Source organism: Anopheles maculipalpis, chromosome 3RL (assembly GCF_943734695.1).
Source record: "Anopheles maculipalpis chromosome 3RL, idAnoMacuDA_375_x, whole genome shotgun sequence".
Classification (NCBI taxonomy): Eukaryota; Metazoa; Arthropoda; class Insecta; order Diptera; family Culicidae; genus Anopheles; species Anopheles maculipalpis.
Window position 1 is genome coordinate 11,241,546 of NC_064872.1, and position 18,312 is coordinate 11,259,857.

Here is an 18,312-nt window from a genome sequence, read left to right on the forward strand (position 1 = left end):
ATTTCTGTTCAAAAGTTACTTCTTTACAAAATTATCCAACCCGTCGTGCACTTTCTTCTTTCATTCTTTAGAAATACTACACACAACATAATTTAATCAAAATCAAATACAAACTTCATCGGCATCAAACATCTACTCCGGCAGTTGATGATTAACGTTTGAAATATGATTTTGTTTGCCAAACAACATGTTTTCCTCTTTGTGTTATTTTGTGTATCGCTTGATAAGTTGATTTCATACATTGTTGACTATACTTCCAACAAAAAAAACCCTTACCAAAAATCATCTACATATGAGTGTTGTATTTTCCAGACATGAAGTTCCAGTAACTAGTCAGCCAATCACAATAGTGCACATGGACGACGATATTGTGGTTGTGAACAAACCGGCATCTATACCAGTAAGTGGCTTAAATGACCGCCATTTTCTTTACTTCATTCGAATAGTTTTCTTCTTTGCATTAATTCGTAGTGCTTGTTACGCTGATAACACTAAAATGCTCATGCTTATGTTTGATTTGATTAACAGTTATCGTGTAAATCTTGTTACAAAAATGGCTTTATATTGCATACTTAAACTTTCATTAACTAATGTTTTGTTGTTTAAATGTACTTTGGAAGAGAGAAAGAGAGTTTCATGCTTTTTTTTACCTATGGAGAATAACTTTATGTGCATTTCTATTCCTGAAACTACTTGGCCTGAAACGAAATATTAAATTTAAGGCGCTCAGTGATGATGAATAGATTTTTTTAGGTTATTGTTTTCTATGACTCAATGATGAAATTTGCAGTGCAAAAGAGACGTAAATAAAATGTTGAAAAGAACAAAGAAACGCTTACATTGTATTGTGCGTGGTTAAAAATGAGGTGTTGAAATGAAATTTGACATTTCGTTACTCAACTTCCACTACTGTTGTGTCTTCAAATATTTTGCACTGCCAAGAGCTTCAGCGAAGCAAAGAAAAGGCTAGCTAGTTAGTATTATTCTTACATTGTTGTTCTTCGTTATATTTTACTAGATGAAATAAAAACATAACATTTTATACATTTTAAAGTTGAATATTTCCTGTTCGCGTTCTTTACTGAACTCGTTAAATACAGCTTAAAATTTACGAAATTTATATTAATGCTAGTAACTTCATCAATATTTGCAGAAACCGCTCTTCGTTTTCGTTTTAGCGTCACACAATACAAAAATGGATCATTCAGAGATATTATTAAATCAATCACTAGATTTCATTCCACAAAGAACGGATTAAAGTTTCGTTTTGAGCTGTTCTTTGGTACTCTCCTTCAGGAAACGCCAAGTATCGGAGGATCAACTGAGCTGGTTGATTTCGGAAAAAAGAAAATAATGAAGCGGTTACTGTCAGTTTAATTTTGAAATCTACGACGGTAGGGGAATAGCCATCACTGCTAACGATTCCTATTGTGTATTAGCGAGTTATCTCTACTTTCGAAATATTTTTCACTAGGGAATAAACGCTCTTAGGTACGTGATTGGACGAACAATTTGTAATGGGAATGATTGTTAATATATTTTATTTTGTCAGCGGTTTGAGCTTTAAAGTATAATAATGCAACCTCTTTTGTAGAAAGCTTATTTCTGTTAAAGTTGCTAGGATGAATTAAATTGTGACCAGATTTTCAGCAAATCGTTCACACAAGCGGTACAAAATTGTGCAATTCGTTTACTGTCCGGGGCAAAAATAAAAGAACATTACAACTTTTTGCATAACAGTTACGCCAAACACCAATTTCATCGCGTTATCATACACCGGAAAAGTTAAATACCGAACGGAGATATGAAGTGAAATGGAAGATAAAATTATAATCTCTCCTTCCATGTATGTGTCGCCTCTACGTCAACAATTTTATTTGACGTTTAATCTAATAATATATTGCAAATCACATCCGTGTTGGTTTTTATTTTCAGTGTGCCAATGCGTTTGATATTCTTATGCGTGTGTGCATGAATCAGACATAAACTCTCACAAACATTTACTAAACATACATCGAGTAAAATCAATATAAAAATCACTGCTTTGTTGTGTGTATGTGTCACAAGAGATAAGGATATGGGAGGGTTATGGAAAATGGCACAAAAGTGTACCGCTTCGAACCGCAATCCTGCGAGCATTTTTTTTTTTTTTTGTATCCTCCGAGGACAGCATAAAGTGTCATCAGTGTAAGCTTTATGTGCTTTGGACTTTTTTTTTTTGTTATTTACCATCACTCTCCCTGCGTTCAGCAGCGATTTTCAGTCCATCAATGACTGTTTTCCCATAAAAAAAGAAACTTAATAACTCTGCATTACTGCTTTGTTCAAAGTGGTTTCACTATCAGCCTTCGTGCCGAGGGAGAAGAGAAGATTTATACTTATTTGTCTGAAGTTTGTTTACTCGCTTTTGAAGATGAAGATTTCCACCGAATGACTCATGTACGTTGAGGTGACATGCCATTTGTGTTTTTGTTTTCCACCATTATGTGCGATAAGACTGACGCACCATATGAGTGGAGCAGCAGTATGTGAGTGAACGGTTTAATAGGATTGTCTGCCGTACACCATCACCTTGTGATTCCTGCAATGCGTCGACTAAGCAATAAATTGAAAATATTGAAAAAGGGGTTTTTTCGTTGTTGCTTTTGTGATTTTTCATGTGTGTATTTTGTGTGTGTTCGTGTATAATGACGATTTTTGTACTAAAAACTAACTAACAAAGTGTTACGCTCCTCAAAACCGTTTGACATTGATATTGGAGGCGCATGGTCGTTTTCAACATACGAAGGAAAACGGTTAAACAATATCAATGCTGTTGCCGTTGAATTCATACTCCACACCAATAATCCGTTTGCAATCCTTTGCTTTAATGCACGATTCATTGTGACTGTGGCGTTGCCAACAACTTTTAAACAAATCTTTACACAATACAGATACACAGGTAAACACCATATCAGCGACATTCACATTGTGCTTATAATCGGGGCACTTTAATAAACTACGAAAACGCCTAAGCTTGATTTAAAATTTTGATATTTTTGAAAAATTGATAGATTTGTTAGAATGAAAGAATGCTACTAAACCATACTGCAAGACCCTTCAATGGTATTGATACGCTTAATAAAGCTTTTTGAAAAGAAAATAGGAACGAACGTACAAGTTAGCAAACGAATAATATTGCTCGGGATCATACATTTCTTCCCTTTTCTTTCTGTTATTGCACTATAAATAATCATAAGAATGTTGCGGTTTTTTTTTCTCTGTCCACGGACTCCATGCATAAATGATCTTCCCCTTCAACACAGCTCTCACCAACTGTAGCATAATAATTAATGCCTTTAACAAAAAAAAAAACAAAACAAAACAAATGACAGCTATAAACGTGGCTGTATGATACAAAGACCATTTTGTAGTAACACTGAACTATTACTTTGCCCGGGTGTGTATGTGTGCGTGTGTACCGGTGGCTGCACCTGGACGCCGATCGGATTCTGTGACTCGTGGTAATGATCCCCCCACCGCCGCCGTCATCATGTTGCTAATGAATCGCGTCACACATGCGAACCTGCCGTCCCTGCTCCCTGCGCAACCCTAAACACCGGATGCTGGTTGCTGATGCGCTAAAATCCCACCACGGTTGTTCGGAAACAATCCGGAAAATGCTCTCTTTTTGTATCTCTCTCTCTCTCTTCATCGGCACCTTGACGCTGTTCTGTGTGTCTTTTCTTAATGTTGACTATGTTTCGCTCGTACCCGGCCGCAACAGACACGAGACACCCGTGCTAGATCATTCAATAAAAATAATCTATGTCGATAATGATCTCGTAGTGCTGGACAAACCATGTTCGCTGCCGGTGAGTAAAGTAGTAGTGCCGAAAACCACTGCGCCCCGAAGATTGGCGAGCGTTTATCGACCTCCTCCCACCCTCACGCCTTTTTCTCCCCCGAACGCCTGTTATGTGTGTCTTCGGTTCACCTTAGTCACTGTGTTGTTTGGTTGAAGTCGCACACTTTGCGCCGATCTGCAATCTGCATTACAGCAATTGATCGGCGGTGGCAACTGTTCGAAAGCCCACATTACGATGCTGGGATCTGTATGTTACGGAACTCCTCAAGCAAGGGGAAAGTCTCATGACTCTTCAGCCACGGACGAACATTACCAGCAGAAGAAAAAAAACCAATGGAATTGGTCGCAGTATTTTTCTGTAAAAAGTCATCCTGAGACTGACCATTTGATGGCAAATGGCCTGCAAGAATTATTACTATTATCTATGGTATGCACGCTTGAAAGCTGAGTTTAACTAATATAGAACACATAATTGATGATATTTCATGCGCAACTAGTGGGTGAAAAGAACCTTTTTACACTAACCACTACCGTTAAGTGCTAAGTAACTCATTTTAACATTGTCAAGCATGCTCTCCAAAAGCTTATTCGACCTTAGTTTTATAAGACAGTTTGGCAAAGAAACTACAGACGTACACTACACTCTAAAGCATTAATAAACGATGAAATAAAGATCGTAATGTGTCATAAAAGAGTTTGTTCTCACGCAACCACACCAAATGTGTCCCATATACGCAGCATCGCAACATTATTGAATGTTATCAACTTTACGGCTATTTCTTGCCGTACACTATCATCATCCACTTGGCAACACTTTTAGTTCCAGCAGTTGTGAGAAGAAAATTGTTTTCCCAGTACGAAACCTCCGGTAGTTTCGCGGGCCAAGAATTGCCGTTTGCCCAATCATTCCCTTGGCGACCATTCGAGCGAGCTTTGTCAGAGACCTACTTCTTAGATAAATTTTCATCTTTATTCGTTTTCGATTTCACATCTTCCGTGTGTGTACGCGTGTGTGTTTGGTAACGAAGTGAAATTTAGAGCCCATCCATTCGAGTTCCACTTTCTTCCCACCAGACAGGCCGGTAAGATTTGAAAGCGGCGGGTTGGAGAGGTTTTGGAAAAAAAAGTTAGTCCTTTAGTAGCTCCATAACGATTCACTGCGGATAGCATGCGGAGCTATCAAGGAGCGAGTAACGGAAGCATCTTTTCAAATTGAAGAACCCTCACCAATCGGATCGATGCTTACACTGTCTGTCGAGTTTTGCGCGTTGTGATGATGGGAATGCTAGAAAAAGTTAGGCACCACAACTGCTTTGCCTGTAGCAATCGAGTCGAATCCAGTTGTGACAGTCAAACGGATCCGAAGCAAAGCTGTGTAAAAGTTTCCTCTCGATGGAAGAGGCTGTATCCGGTTTTGGGGTGTTTAATGATTTTGTTCGCATTTTATTGAGAGCGATCATTTCTACGTAAAAGTGGTTTGGGAAATGGGTGCGTTTGAACTGGCAATTTTAGGAAGCGCATAAGGAAATTGTGAGCATTGTTTAGCTGGTGCAGAAAAGCGATGTCCCGTATATAGTATTTTGATAAACGCTTGTTCCTTTACGAAATGCTTTCGTAAAGGAACCAATTTTGCCACTTTCAATAAAGCCTCTGTCAATCTCGCCTCTAAGCAAGACATCTCAGGTGATGTAATTTATTGACTATAACAAACCGATAATATAAAACAACAGATAATCCTTTCAGGGCAGCAAAATAGACGAACATCCATTAAGCTGTGCAAAATGTAAAGTAACTGCAGCGCTTCAGTCTTCGGACTTGGTCAATAATGTACTTACCGTTAGCAATAAATCACACAAATTAACTTAATTTTATCCTAAGCACTCCATTCCTTAGCTGTTATCCCTTATCAGTTTGGGGACAAGTTTTCTTTGTGCCAGTAATTAACATGAAGATATTTATCAGCAGCACGTAGCACAAAAATCGTAGCCCCTTTTTATCGTTAGCCCTTAGTGTCCTGTTTTTCGCTCGTAACCAGTCCCCATACCCTATCCACTACGGGACTTCTCTAATGCTCAGCGGACCCATAAAAAACATCCTTAAACCTGCATCAGTTTTTCTTTTCATATTAAGAAGATTATCCCTTTTGTTTGGATACCGATAAGCCAGACTTTGGGATTCATTACAGCGGGGGCACTTTTGCGTTAAAATAAATTCAATCCCATGAGCTTCTCGCACAAATAACGATACTGGGGGTGAAGCGTTTCAGTATCGTTTGTGCTCTCGAACCGTACGTGGTGGCACGTTTGTACACGCACAAGGTACGCGCTAGCAATAATGGGGAAAATTTAAATGCGAAAGGTATCACTTTTCGCCTAGGATCACTTTGTAGTCGTCCTCGCTAAAGCTATTGCACACACACACACACGCTGCCGGAGATTGTATTTCGCGTATCAAACCGCCGTGCGGTCGGTATATTTTGCTGGATACTTGTAGGTGTATCCTTGGGACAAGCAATAAATTTTAGTCGATTTATGGAGGCCACCAAACGGCACAGAACGGTGTCCGGCAAATTTCAGCTTGATTTGTTGGTTTTGACTCTAAGGACCTGAGAAAAAGGGTGCTAATAGGATTACTGTCCCAAACGATGATTACATACTTTGGTGCCCTGTAATGCTTGCCTTGTAAACGAACACATGTGCAAAGTATTTATAACGATTAGTGAGATTCAGCAGAAGATAAAATGTTGTTTTTTTGTTGTGATAGCTCGAAAAGGAAATTGTCGGTTTTTCATGTTGAGTTTTGAGCAGCAACTTTGCTATCTGCCAATTGAATAGATAAAATGATGAGCTTAATTCAGAAAATGACTATTCAGCAATTTATCTTCCAGTTAGCAAATTAGTCGAAGCAGCACAGTGCCAATTTAGGGCGAGAGGGGTTGACTTTAATATGACTTCAATGATGAAGAATCAAACACATACACGTGTAAACGATTGCAATATGGCGTCTACAAGTCAGGTTTGTTTTTTTTTTATTATTAGTTCAACTTTTGTGTTCAAGAGAATTAATCGTTACCTTTTCCCCGAACTTGCTCACTCACCCGTTGCAGATATTTAGTGACTCAACAATTCTCACACTGTTTGCTCGTAGAAAGAGCCGATCTATCCACGGCATCAGCTTACTGTCTTGTCTGTTTCTAGTTGAGCAAAATGAAGCAGTAAATATGTGGTTGCATGTTGTTGCCCTATCATAATTTAGCTCCAATTTCGTATGAATAGCAGGTCCAGCGAATGTATCGTCTTTACACTCAAATGAAACCCAACGGTAATGAAGCATTCTGAGTCAACACACCCGATGCAAAAGGCTTCGTTCGAAAAGCGAAATGGTTTGTTACACGAACAGTACAATCGTACGCCACATCAACAACACCTCACCTGCATGGGGAAACCCTACGGACGCAGTTGCTCTTGTGGACTGTCTGGATGGTAAAAACGGATAACGATGCTCGTGATAGCGTTTCCCGTAAAGTCAGTTGCTGTGTTGTGTGAATGCCACAGGATTCTACCGAACTATGATTGCTCTAAGGAATTTTCACGCCATTAGTATTTTGTCAGGTGCACTGGACACTGCACCCGGTTGCATTAACATTTTTTATGGGTGTTTCGTGTCTCATAATTTTTGCAAATAAAAACCAATCCCAAACCATTACTTTTCTTTGCCTCCGACATTTGTTTGCGTGTACGGATAGATTTGACCTAATTAGTAAGTTTAATGAGTTAAAATGCAGCACTTGTTTAGTATGGGACTACCACGATGCAATTGCCTTTTTCTGGTTAGAAGAAATTGTTAAAGATTTGTAACAACACTATGCATTTTATGCGTAAATAACATAAAGCTTAGCTGTGATAATCTAGTTAATTAGATGAGAAAATAGAGCTATGTGTCGCTTTTCAATTATATTATAATAAAGCCACATAATATACCAACTGAAATCAAATCAAACACATGAGTACGTTTTGAGTTCCTTCTGTTATAATTCAAAACCTAATCCAACTAATGTCGTTTTTTATTCTGTTTTTTCCCTTTGCGTGTTTCTAATTTGTTTTTCTATAACTATAATATTTTTTTGCAATACTACTATTACTCCTTTACAACGCTAAATTTTGAGATTGTCTAACAAAAATTTGTAGAAACGCATAATACTTTGTCATCGCATTTAATGCATTTGTTTGATAGTTACTTCCTCTCCCCTTACTTTACACTGTTCTCTTTCCAAACCTTCATTCGCTCGTTTTAATGCCCATTGGCAGTCAAGAACAAACAAAAAAATCCAACTTCAAAATGCAACTCGTACGCAACTCATTACTAAACTTTACACTTGCCTCGCACCACACCTTAAGGTACATCCCTGTGGACGCTACCGTCACAATACGGTCGTTTTCATCCTGGCGAAGGAATATAATTTGAAAAATCTCCGCACCATCCATCGGTTGGACCGGCTCACCTCCGGACTGCTGTTGTTTGGGCGCAGTCCCAAGAAGGCCCGCCAAATGGAGCACCAGATTCGGAACCGCCAGGTGCAGAAGGAGTACATCTGCCGGGTGGAAGGCGAATTTCCTGAGTAAGTATTGCACCATCGGCTTCAGCATCGGGGAAGAATTTACGATAAGAGAACACATTGAGCCACAGCACAAGAAGGATGCAAATTGATTGCAATCTCATGCATACCGTCCGTCGTCCGTTTCAATCAATCGTCTTCTGCTAATCGGATGAACGGTTCAGATGCAGTTATTGAGCGTGTATGTGTGAACAGACCTTCGTATGTGTCTGTGATTACATGCGAAGTGAATTAGCTCGCTTGTTGCAGCATATCGATGCTGTGATTTAAAATCCTGATTGATAACTAATCCGAACGAAGAGCCTTGGAGCTGTAAACTAAGCCGGAAATAAATCCGATTTTCAATTTCATCGAAATCGAATTCGTTTTCAGCTTTTGTTTTTGTTTTAACTTTGATAGTGACTTTTTGTGGGGAAAGTTACATTTGAACAATTCACATCATTAATATGAATGTCATCACTAGTAATTGTTTTATTTCCAGATATGGTGCACATTGTTTTGTGTAGCAAAAAAAATCTAAACTTAAATCGTTCACATGATCATGCTGTAACTGAATAATGAGCAATGCTTGCATTATGCTCGGTAATTATCTTTATTGCTTAAATTAATTTAATAGTATCACATCCGGGCGATCTGGCGTTGAGTCCTTAAAGTAGCAGTAACAGAGGCAGTATTTTAAATCGTACCCAATTGGGGATTGTGATGACGGTATGGTGATTAAAATTAAATTAAAGTTGTGAATTGCTTTCCCACGTGAATCGCATTCATTTTTGCGCCAAAATATAGTAAGATTAAATTAGCCAAAAGTTGTCTGCATCGTTCAACGTAAATACGATTCAACCGCAATCCTTACAGCACCGTAGTAGATTCCCCATAGGTGGTCTTGTAATGTAAGCCGCAGTCAAGCCTCGACCTCGATCCGGTGGAAGCATTTTTTTTTTTTTTTTTGTTCAACTCATAAGGATTCCAATTATGTGAGTTAACTGATAGTAGAAACACTAACATGGACTGAATGCTTACGCTGCTGAAAGCATTCAACTCCGCCACAGTAAGTCCCTCGAACGAAACACACTATGCTTCATCGAGCGAGACAAACGCTAATGGATGCTGGCGACGTTCAGCGCAACACGAACGCATATCCAGTCTAGAGAGTAAGCGGGGCAAGTCTTAGGACATCGGGCGAATCTTCCGGGCGGTGGAAAATTGTGTCATTTTAGTGTTGCCACAGCACATCGACCAAGTGTGCGCGATGCGTTGTGGGAGGAGGGTTGTGCGTTTGATTGAAACCAATGGCGAGTGGCTGAAAAGAAGAACGAATCGACCACCCGTTGTGGTCTTTTCTGCGTGACTATGACATCAGCTGATCAATGGTTCATGGCAGTACCAGTCGCGTGAAGGTGAAGGAAGTTGGCAAAGCGGACAAGATTAGGCGGACCTTCAATTCCTGCTGTGTGTTTGCCTGAGCGATGTAAGGTTGTAGCTCGGCTAGAGTGCTGACCGGACGTCCGGATGGACGGATGGAATTGATTCAGTTTTAGTTTGACTTTCATCCTATCCCCCCGTATCACATATCCACCATTATTTTCTTCGTTTTTTTTTAAGTGGCATTATCGAATGCAAGGAGCCCATCGAGGTAGTCAGCTACAAGATCGGTGTGTGCAAGGTTTCTCCCAAGGGGAAGGAATGTACGACCACATTCCAGAAGCTCGGTTTCAACGGCAGCAGCAGTGTCGTCCTGTGCAAACCCCTCACCGGTCGGATGCACCAGATTAGGGTGCATCTGCAATATCTTGGTAGGTACTTCCCTTATCCCCTCGGCAGTGCTTGTTTGCACGGCATGAATCAATTTCATTCGGCAAGTCGGCCACTTCAAGCTCCTACTCCATACGGCTTTATCTCATGTGCCCTTTTCTCGTTCTCGTCTTGCCCGCTTTCCACCATTAGGATATCCGGTAGTGAACGATCCTCTGTACAACCACGATGTGTTCGGTCCGGCCAAGGGCCGTGGTGGCGATATTGGTGGCAAAAGTGACGAGCAGCTGGTGAAGGATCTGATCAATATTCACAATGCAGAAAATTGGCTTGGCATCGATGGTGACTCCGAACTGTCAATGTTTAAACCGATGAAAAACGATCTGGACGATGTGAAAGGTAAGTGAGGGTGTAGTTTCTTTTTATTTGCTTACCAGATCCAGAACCACCAACCATTGTGTCCGGTAGGATAATGGATCACTGTGAACATCATCCACTGATTGCATCAACGTGTACTATTTCTGCCTACAGGACAAATTCTATCGGACGATGACTCGGAAAGTGTTTCCCGTGAGGCATCGCCCTGCTCGGAAAGTCCACGACCCGTATCGCTCGGCAGCGAAAGCCCCCACGAGAATATGTGCGCCTCGATGCTAGTCCCTAATACACTGAGCGCGGTTAGTAGCACCGGTATTGGCACGAACGCTAGTACCGGCAACAGCAACAGTGCCGTCAACACAATGGGAACTAACACCATTTTGTGCAGCCGGATGCAGTCCCAAAAGGTAATTCAAATATGCACATGTTAACTTCAACTGTCATTATGTTTCCGTCATTCACTTGAATTTACTAAAGAACATTGCCGCAAGTGTATTTGAATTTAAATTGCTTGCAAGTTTTGTACGTACGTACGTATCACTTGCAAATTTACAGAAAACCGCAAATATTTAAACTTCGATTTCTGCCACCATGTACGGTGTCTTAATCAAAACTTCCTTTACATAAGCATTTGGTTGTTCTGCGAAAACATTGATTATTTGCCGACGATGCTAAAGCACTTTAATATATGTTGCCCAGAAGCAGCAGAAGGTGATAATCACGCCAAATTCTAAACACAAACACAAAACCTCCACAAAACGCGATGCTGGGCGAGCGATGCACGGTGACGCACTTGTCAGATTTGCTCATTTAATTTTAAATAATAGGAGTAATTCGATTTTCGAGGTTCATTAAAAACTTTGCCCGACGCTTCTTGTCGTATGTCCCAGCAAAATCTAATCGTGCTATCAGCTCCGGGCACGAATGGAAAAACTTCTTGTTATCGCGATACGAAGATAATCATTCGTTTTCCTTGCGAACGATGCTTCTTTCGGAGCTGAAGAGAGGAAAAAGGCAAAAGATAAAAATATCCCACAGATTAAGTAGAAAATTCTTGGTCTTGAAGCTTTTGTGGTTCAGTTTTGAACACCAGTTATTATTCGGGATTGGTTTTAAAGTTAGACAGTGTCTTAAAATTACCGCCGTGCTAGTTGAACAGCTAAAACTGTAGCATCATTTATTCCACCTCGACGCTCAAGGTGACTCGAGTGCATTTTGCAAGGCTGTCTTATGTTGATGCTTGCGAGACTGTGACCTATAACATTTATTTTATTTATAGTATTATGAAGGTTTTTACTCGCTTTTTTTTGCAGCGGTAGAAAGCCTTGTCACTGACCATCCTCGAAGACCAGCCCAGTTATAAATGAATCTTTTCGCCTATTCTTCTCGTTCGTTTACGTACGCCTTCATCGTCTGGCATTTCATTTAGTTGCCGGTGATAGAACGAAGGAAATTAAATTAAATACCAGCAGTATCACACTTCGCTTCTGCCCGGTGCTCGGTACGATTCGCCTATGATACTCAACAGAAATTCGCAATGGTTTGGTGCTTTATTCTGCTGCCTAGTTCTGGCACTGACACTCGCGCTACGGCCCGATAAGATGCCAGCCCTTGTCATGTTCAACCTGTTGAAAGCTCTACCGCGCTACACGATGCGCTTACCATACCTACGAAGCCAGAACAGAGAACTATTTCAATGATAATGATCTAGAAATGCCATCACCATTTATGATTGCGGAGTAATATCTTATCGGAATAAACGAGCAAACATAAAATAATACGCTGGGAATGGCTGTTTGACATTAAGAATCCTTTTTTTTTCGCGAAAGCGAACGCCACGTTCAGAACTACCCACACAGAATGTTAGATAAGCGTTTGTGCCATCCCTCTTAGATAAAGACAGAAGCATTCCAATGTAGTTAAATTCGTTTAACATGTTTGTTGGTGTAGGACAACTTCTGAGAAGACAAAACTGATGTTGATTTCTGGGAAACAATGCGAGAAAATTAATTCCTTAGCCTTTGTAACTGTCACACCGGTTCGCGACAAACCAACCAACCAATAGGCTATGTTATTACAAATTGCTTCGTGAAAGCAATGCGCTAACTGTTGAAACGTTTTATCGTTTAGTTTTCGCATCAAATGTAATAGCTCCACAATAGTTTAAATATTTAAATTGATGCCAGAGTCTTAAATGCATACATCAAGTCATTTGAATTCGAATGACTTGATGCCTCTACCATTTGCTGTCCATAAAGTAACACTGCCTGTGATAACATGCAGCAATGATAAGGAGCGTAGTGATTTTGATTTGTTCACTTACGTTCCGAGCAAGACTAGGTGTATCGCTAGAAGCCCTCAGATATTTGTCTTCAGGCTACTCAAACGGGTTAGCTCACGCCTCCGTCGTACGTATCTTCCGTAATGTGGCTTTAAGAAAGCTGCAACCAACCGACATCCATAACACCGGTACCAAACAACAGGGAAACGCATTCGGAACATGGATGGGTATTTCTTATCTCTCCCACAGGCGTCAAACGCTCGAATTATAATGATGTTTATTCAGCTTGGGCAAATAGGACTGAGCCAGAAAAGTGAAATCATTGATGTTAATTAGACGTAAATTAGGATCTCTCTTACGTTGGTTAGCGATAGTTTTGCAACATCCTTCATGCTTAATAACCTTTGATTCTCAACACAGCTGTAACAACTTGAAGTTGGAAGCAGAATATGTGAAGTACCAGCTGGATATGTAAAGAGGATGGCTAAGTGTCTTGAAAGACCATACCGATGATCTGATATTGGTGATCTTGATTGGATTGGACGCTGACACGGAGACATTTTCAAAACAAAGCTAAACAGTTTAACCTAAATACCCTATTATCCTTCAGTCAATAACCTAATGAGGCTTATGAGACGCCAAAATGTCCGCCCTCGTTTATGATAATTCCACCGATAAGCATCGTATTAATCTTTCTCGAATTGATGTGCATGAGAGAAGCACTAATACTGAATGCGATACGGGGACATTTTCCTCGTTCGAGGCAAACATTTCAACAACCCACTGTTACGCAAATGTATCTAATCGACGAGGAGAAAGTTTCTTCCAGTTGCATCATGCACAACGTACGTTCAAATTTACTGAGCATCATAAAATCTCGCCAACACATAATTAATCCCCAGTTCCATTAATCTCGCTTAAAGTGTGTGCTAAAAGGAAATTTGAATTAGTATCGAAGCGTATGCTTCCGTACAACAATACCTCCTTGTTTATGCTACCTATTTATGTTCCCGTTCCATTCACCGTACATTGATAACGGCAAAGATAATTTGTTTGCTTAATGATATTCCTGGTGGCATTACTAATTCGATTGCCCCATTCATTAGCAATGGTCAGGCGTCCGGGATGTTGTTCCATTTGAACTTTTCACCAATGTGCAACGGATTTAAGCATCGCTTTTGTAATGTCTCGCCGGACTGAATGGAGAATGTGTGTCCGTCCAAATGGTATAAATGGACGCTTTTGTAACATTGGCCCCATAACTTCCGCGTTGTTTCTGGGTGTGCCACTGCATCGGAAGGTTGATCGCTCCCCCGCCAGTAAGCGGAACCAAATGTTTTGCTGACCTTCTGGCTAAACTACAAACGATGGAAACCAAAAAAGGAAAAACCACCCGTTTACAACCGAAAATCTAATATTAAAGAGGGTTTATTGCATTTTGGGCAATTTGCTGCGATATTATTTCGCTACTACACATAACCTGATTAGTATCTCATTATAAATAGATACTGACAATCCGGCCCACATCCCTTTATAAACCTTGATACCTTGTTTGTACACTGGGTACAAGGGGAGCAGGGAGGCCAGGTTTGTGCTGGTCATACGCTCCAAATTCAACCCCGGGGTCCCAGCTGCAGCACATCCTTTTTCCGCTGTACCGCGTTCGGCTTTGCTTCTCGTTGAGGGATTTATGAGCCATTTGGGGACACCCTGGTATGGGTGTACCGGTTCGGAATATTCAATTTAAATCGTGGAAAAGTGCATACAGACAGCGAACAGTTGCATTGGTTTGTGCTCTACCCTTTCTAGGGTTCGGTGAAATCTCGATATTCGGGGGCTTTCGAGTGCTTTTGGTTTTCACACACGTGTCTATGGCGTGTGTTTGTGTGGTTGTGCAAGTGGAAAAGTGAAACAAACTGAACTAAATGTGACCATTATGACTCGGTACACTCGGCCGTACGGTGTAGGGCGGACGAGTACCGAAAGACTAAAGGTTAACAGGGGTACCAAGGTATAACCACGACTTAGTGGTTATTTATACTAATTTTCACCGATTTGGTTTGGTTGGTTGGTCGTGCAACAACGGCATTGGTGTACATTTCGTTTCTGGGGAGTTTGTGGACATGCACTCCGTTTGCAATGTTTGCTCGAATTCGTACACCGGACCACATTGTCGTGGTTTGTTCGTTTAAAGAACGCAAACCAAATAAAAGGATGATCTACACAGTGTGTTGCACTATTAGCTATTCAAAAGCAAACTTCAGACGAAACACATAACATGCGTTTGCGAAAACATCAAACCCAAAAAATGCGAACTATTTGTAAAATAAATTTCATCACTCGTTGCTTAGAAAATGCTCCCCATTTCGTGTAATCCGTTCAGGACTTCTTAACTCAACGTTAGAAAGCCAAAGAAACCGCCCCGCTTGGTTGTTAGACCATGGATTTTCATAATGAAATTTGTGTATATGTTCACAGCGGAAACCAAAATCAGCTTGGGAATGCACTAAGCGTGCCACTACTCCGTCCCCAACCGCCGCAATTGCACCCACCGCTCAGGTTGACGATGCAGAAACGGTTGCATTTGAAGAGTGCAACAAACTGGCAACCAGTGTTGCCACTGGTACCTCTGATGTTGGTGGTACTACTTCTACTGCTGTCGCTGCTGCTGCCGGTGGTACTGCTGTGGCCGTTGATGCTTCTGGTGCGAATGTGAGTTTCAGCTAGGTTGCACCAAAGTGTTTCGACTGTTTTCTCCTACGTATACATAGATTGCTTACCCTGTAACCACCCCAAACAACGCATTGCCCTTGTCATACGCCTCCTGACAGGCCTACCACCATGTATAGCAATGGTTCTGGCCCCTTCATTTAGTGCGATATTACTATTACTACTACCATGCCCATCCTATCTTAATGCGCTAACGACGAGCATCATTGGATTAAGCAAACCATCCCGAGTCTGAATCCGTCGAGAAGCAGCGGCGAATTATGAAGTTTAAAAATGCATTAACCAAAATTGCTTCCACCTCGCTCCCCCTGTCTGGTATCTAATCTTTCATGCTAGTTGTTGAACCATATAATCACCGAATCCAATTATTGATTGCGTCCTACTTCCTTGGCGGAAAGCATCGTCTTGCGTACTTACATCCCACCTAGTATAGTAGTCGAGTGTCGTGTCCGGTCTTCACTAATACGCCGTTGTACCGCCGTCGGTTATTGTGAATGCTTGTTTGCCATTGCAAAATCCCCTAATCTTATCGTAGATTACGGTCAGCTACAGCATCGCATTAACAACAAGTGTGGCTTGTAGTAGAGAGTGTATCCCTTTGTTCACACATATGTATGACCAGCATCAAATCAAACAAGTTGACCCTCCCAGCTAGGAATGTTGTACTACCCGTGTGCGTGTGTGTTTTTGTGTGTTTGTATATATTTGGATTAGCGTGAGTGTGTTTATATGAGTAAGATTTCCAGCTTGGTTTTTATCCTCCCGTACCCATGATATGGTTCCAACGGAGCAAAATGTGTGTGCCTTTTTTTTTTCTTTGATTGTAACTTTAGCATGTCTCGCCGGGTGGCTTTTCATACATTCTTTATCGTTTTATCGTTTTTGTTTTCTTTGCCGACACACCAGGTTACCGTCGCCACCCAAACAGGACACGAATCGCCCGACTTAGCCTTTAATCCAGATAAAATGACAACCGACAAGCACTGCTACGAATGCAAAGTACGCTACCGCGATCCGAAGCCACAGGATTTGGTCATGTATTTGCACGCTTGGAAGTACAAGGTAAGTGTGAATTGTAGATTTTAATGACATTAATGATAATGACACACCACTATTGGCTATTAGCATTTGCCATTTGTGGATTGTTGGGAATAATAATTGAAGGCTTAATGAAATGCTGATTTTCTGGTTCAATAATGCTCTTGTGTTCGTGCAAGAATCATCGTCAGTGACGATTTCTTTATCCTCCTGTTTAATAAATAATTTAATTCTTATGTACACACAAGACCGGTGTAGACAAAAAAAGTTAATGGATTGGTAGATTAAGTATGAACGCGCCCGGTTTCACAATTTCCTATTTTTCTATTCAATAGTGTGGTAAAAAAAAGTGGAGTCCTCAGCAATACACAAGCCACATTGTTCACCAGCTGTGTAGGACAATGCGCGCCTTCATTTCCGCATTATCATCCGGAACACATATACGGCGTGTCCATGGAAGAGTGAAGAAAAATAAATTTATTAAATCAACAACCATGCACAATGATGATTTAAATTCTCCATTTACACTCCTTGGACACATGGGTCGGTGTGTGGGAAGGTGTACAAATTAAAAAAAAAAAGTAGTGAGAAATTAAGCACACCAAAGCTCTCGGACACCACGGCGACACATTCGCGTGTCACGCAGATGACGTGCGCGTCTGTCGTGAATATGTGAAAGGATAACACGCCGCTCGTGCTCGACATTCGGAATTGTGTTCGCTTATCATCACTCAGTGGCTACCGTGTGTATGCATCATGACACACACTTCGCAGGCAGGTTGAACGCATGTTTCACATTCGGCCCACGAATGCCCAGTTGATGACCAACTTTGTGGTTTCCCATGGCTTCGTTCTACAAATGTGTTTCGTTGGGTTTTTTTTTTCTTTTACCTTCCCCGTACACTTCGATGTCTTTTAGTTTCCACTCATTTTGCGCCACGTAATGTGTAGCCGAGGAGCGTGGTGGTGGTAAACGATTTGTGCCGAGTTGTATAAGCTGCCGCAATAGCACAGGAAATTATCATTTCCATACTTTTGTTTATGTGTGGTCACATAGCGGAAAATCCAAAAAGGATTCAGCGGGTTGGATTCTGTCATAAGCATATCCATACAAGTTTTTTTTTATAGCTCGCTTAATCGCCACGCTCTCTAGCACACTTTTAATGTCCAACGCCCCGGATGGTGGCACTGCATTGGTTAGAACCAAGCTGTTTCGGTTGGAGCATGTTGATGACTAAGTTGAAAACAAAAACAAGATGGGTTCCGCTAATCCTTTTCTGACCGGTCAAATACAAATAGCCTAACGCGTGTGTGTGTGTGTTTAGCATGATAAATCGTACCGCAATGGAACACCAGTTGTAATTGTCAGCAATTGTGGGAAGTAATATTTTTGTTCCAAACTCCTGCGGTGATTAGTAAAACGTGTGATTGTTTGTTCGCGCGCCATACAAGTTCGACGATGAAAAAAATAATGAATTATGTGATCCTATTGTTGGACAATGCCTTGTCATGTAAATCTTGATGATAAATTTTAGTACCATTTCCCCAAATTTTTGCATTGGGTTATGCAAGGTATCCATAATATTTGTTCTGGATATCTTCTGGATAAGTAAAAGAATCATCAATTTGCGATAACTTTTGTCCATTCTTCATTTGAAGTTCCTCCAAATT

General features: G+C 40.8%; 1 protein-coding gene across 2 annotated transcripts in view; it reads left to right on the forward strand.

Moving 5' to 3' along the window:
- Positions 1-18,312, forward strand: part of LOC126564195 (pseudouridylate synthase RPUSD2-like) — an 85,922-nt gene that overhangs the window by 66,973 nt on the left and 637 nt on the right. The window contains exons 5-10 of one of the 2 annotated variants that reach the window (XM_050221164.1): positions 3,767-3,854; positions 8,245-8,465; positions 10,065-10,255; positions 10,407-10,613; positions 10,746-10,999; positions 16,510-16,665. In XM_050221164.1, coding sequence (XP_050077121.1) covers positions 3,767-3,854; positions 8,245-8,465; positions 10,065-10,255; positions 10,407-10,613; positions 10,746-10,999; positions 16,510-16,665 — 1,117 coding nt within the window. Of the gene's footprint in view, positions 1-312; positions 401-3,766; positions 3,855-8,244; positions 8,466-10,064; positions 10,256-10,406; positions 10,614-10,745; positions 11,000-16,509; positions 16,666-18,312 lie in introns of both variants that reach the window. The other variant, XM_050221163.1, reaches the window with a different exon arrangement.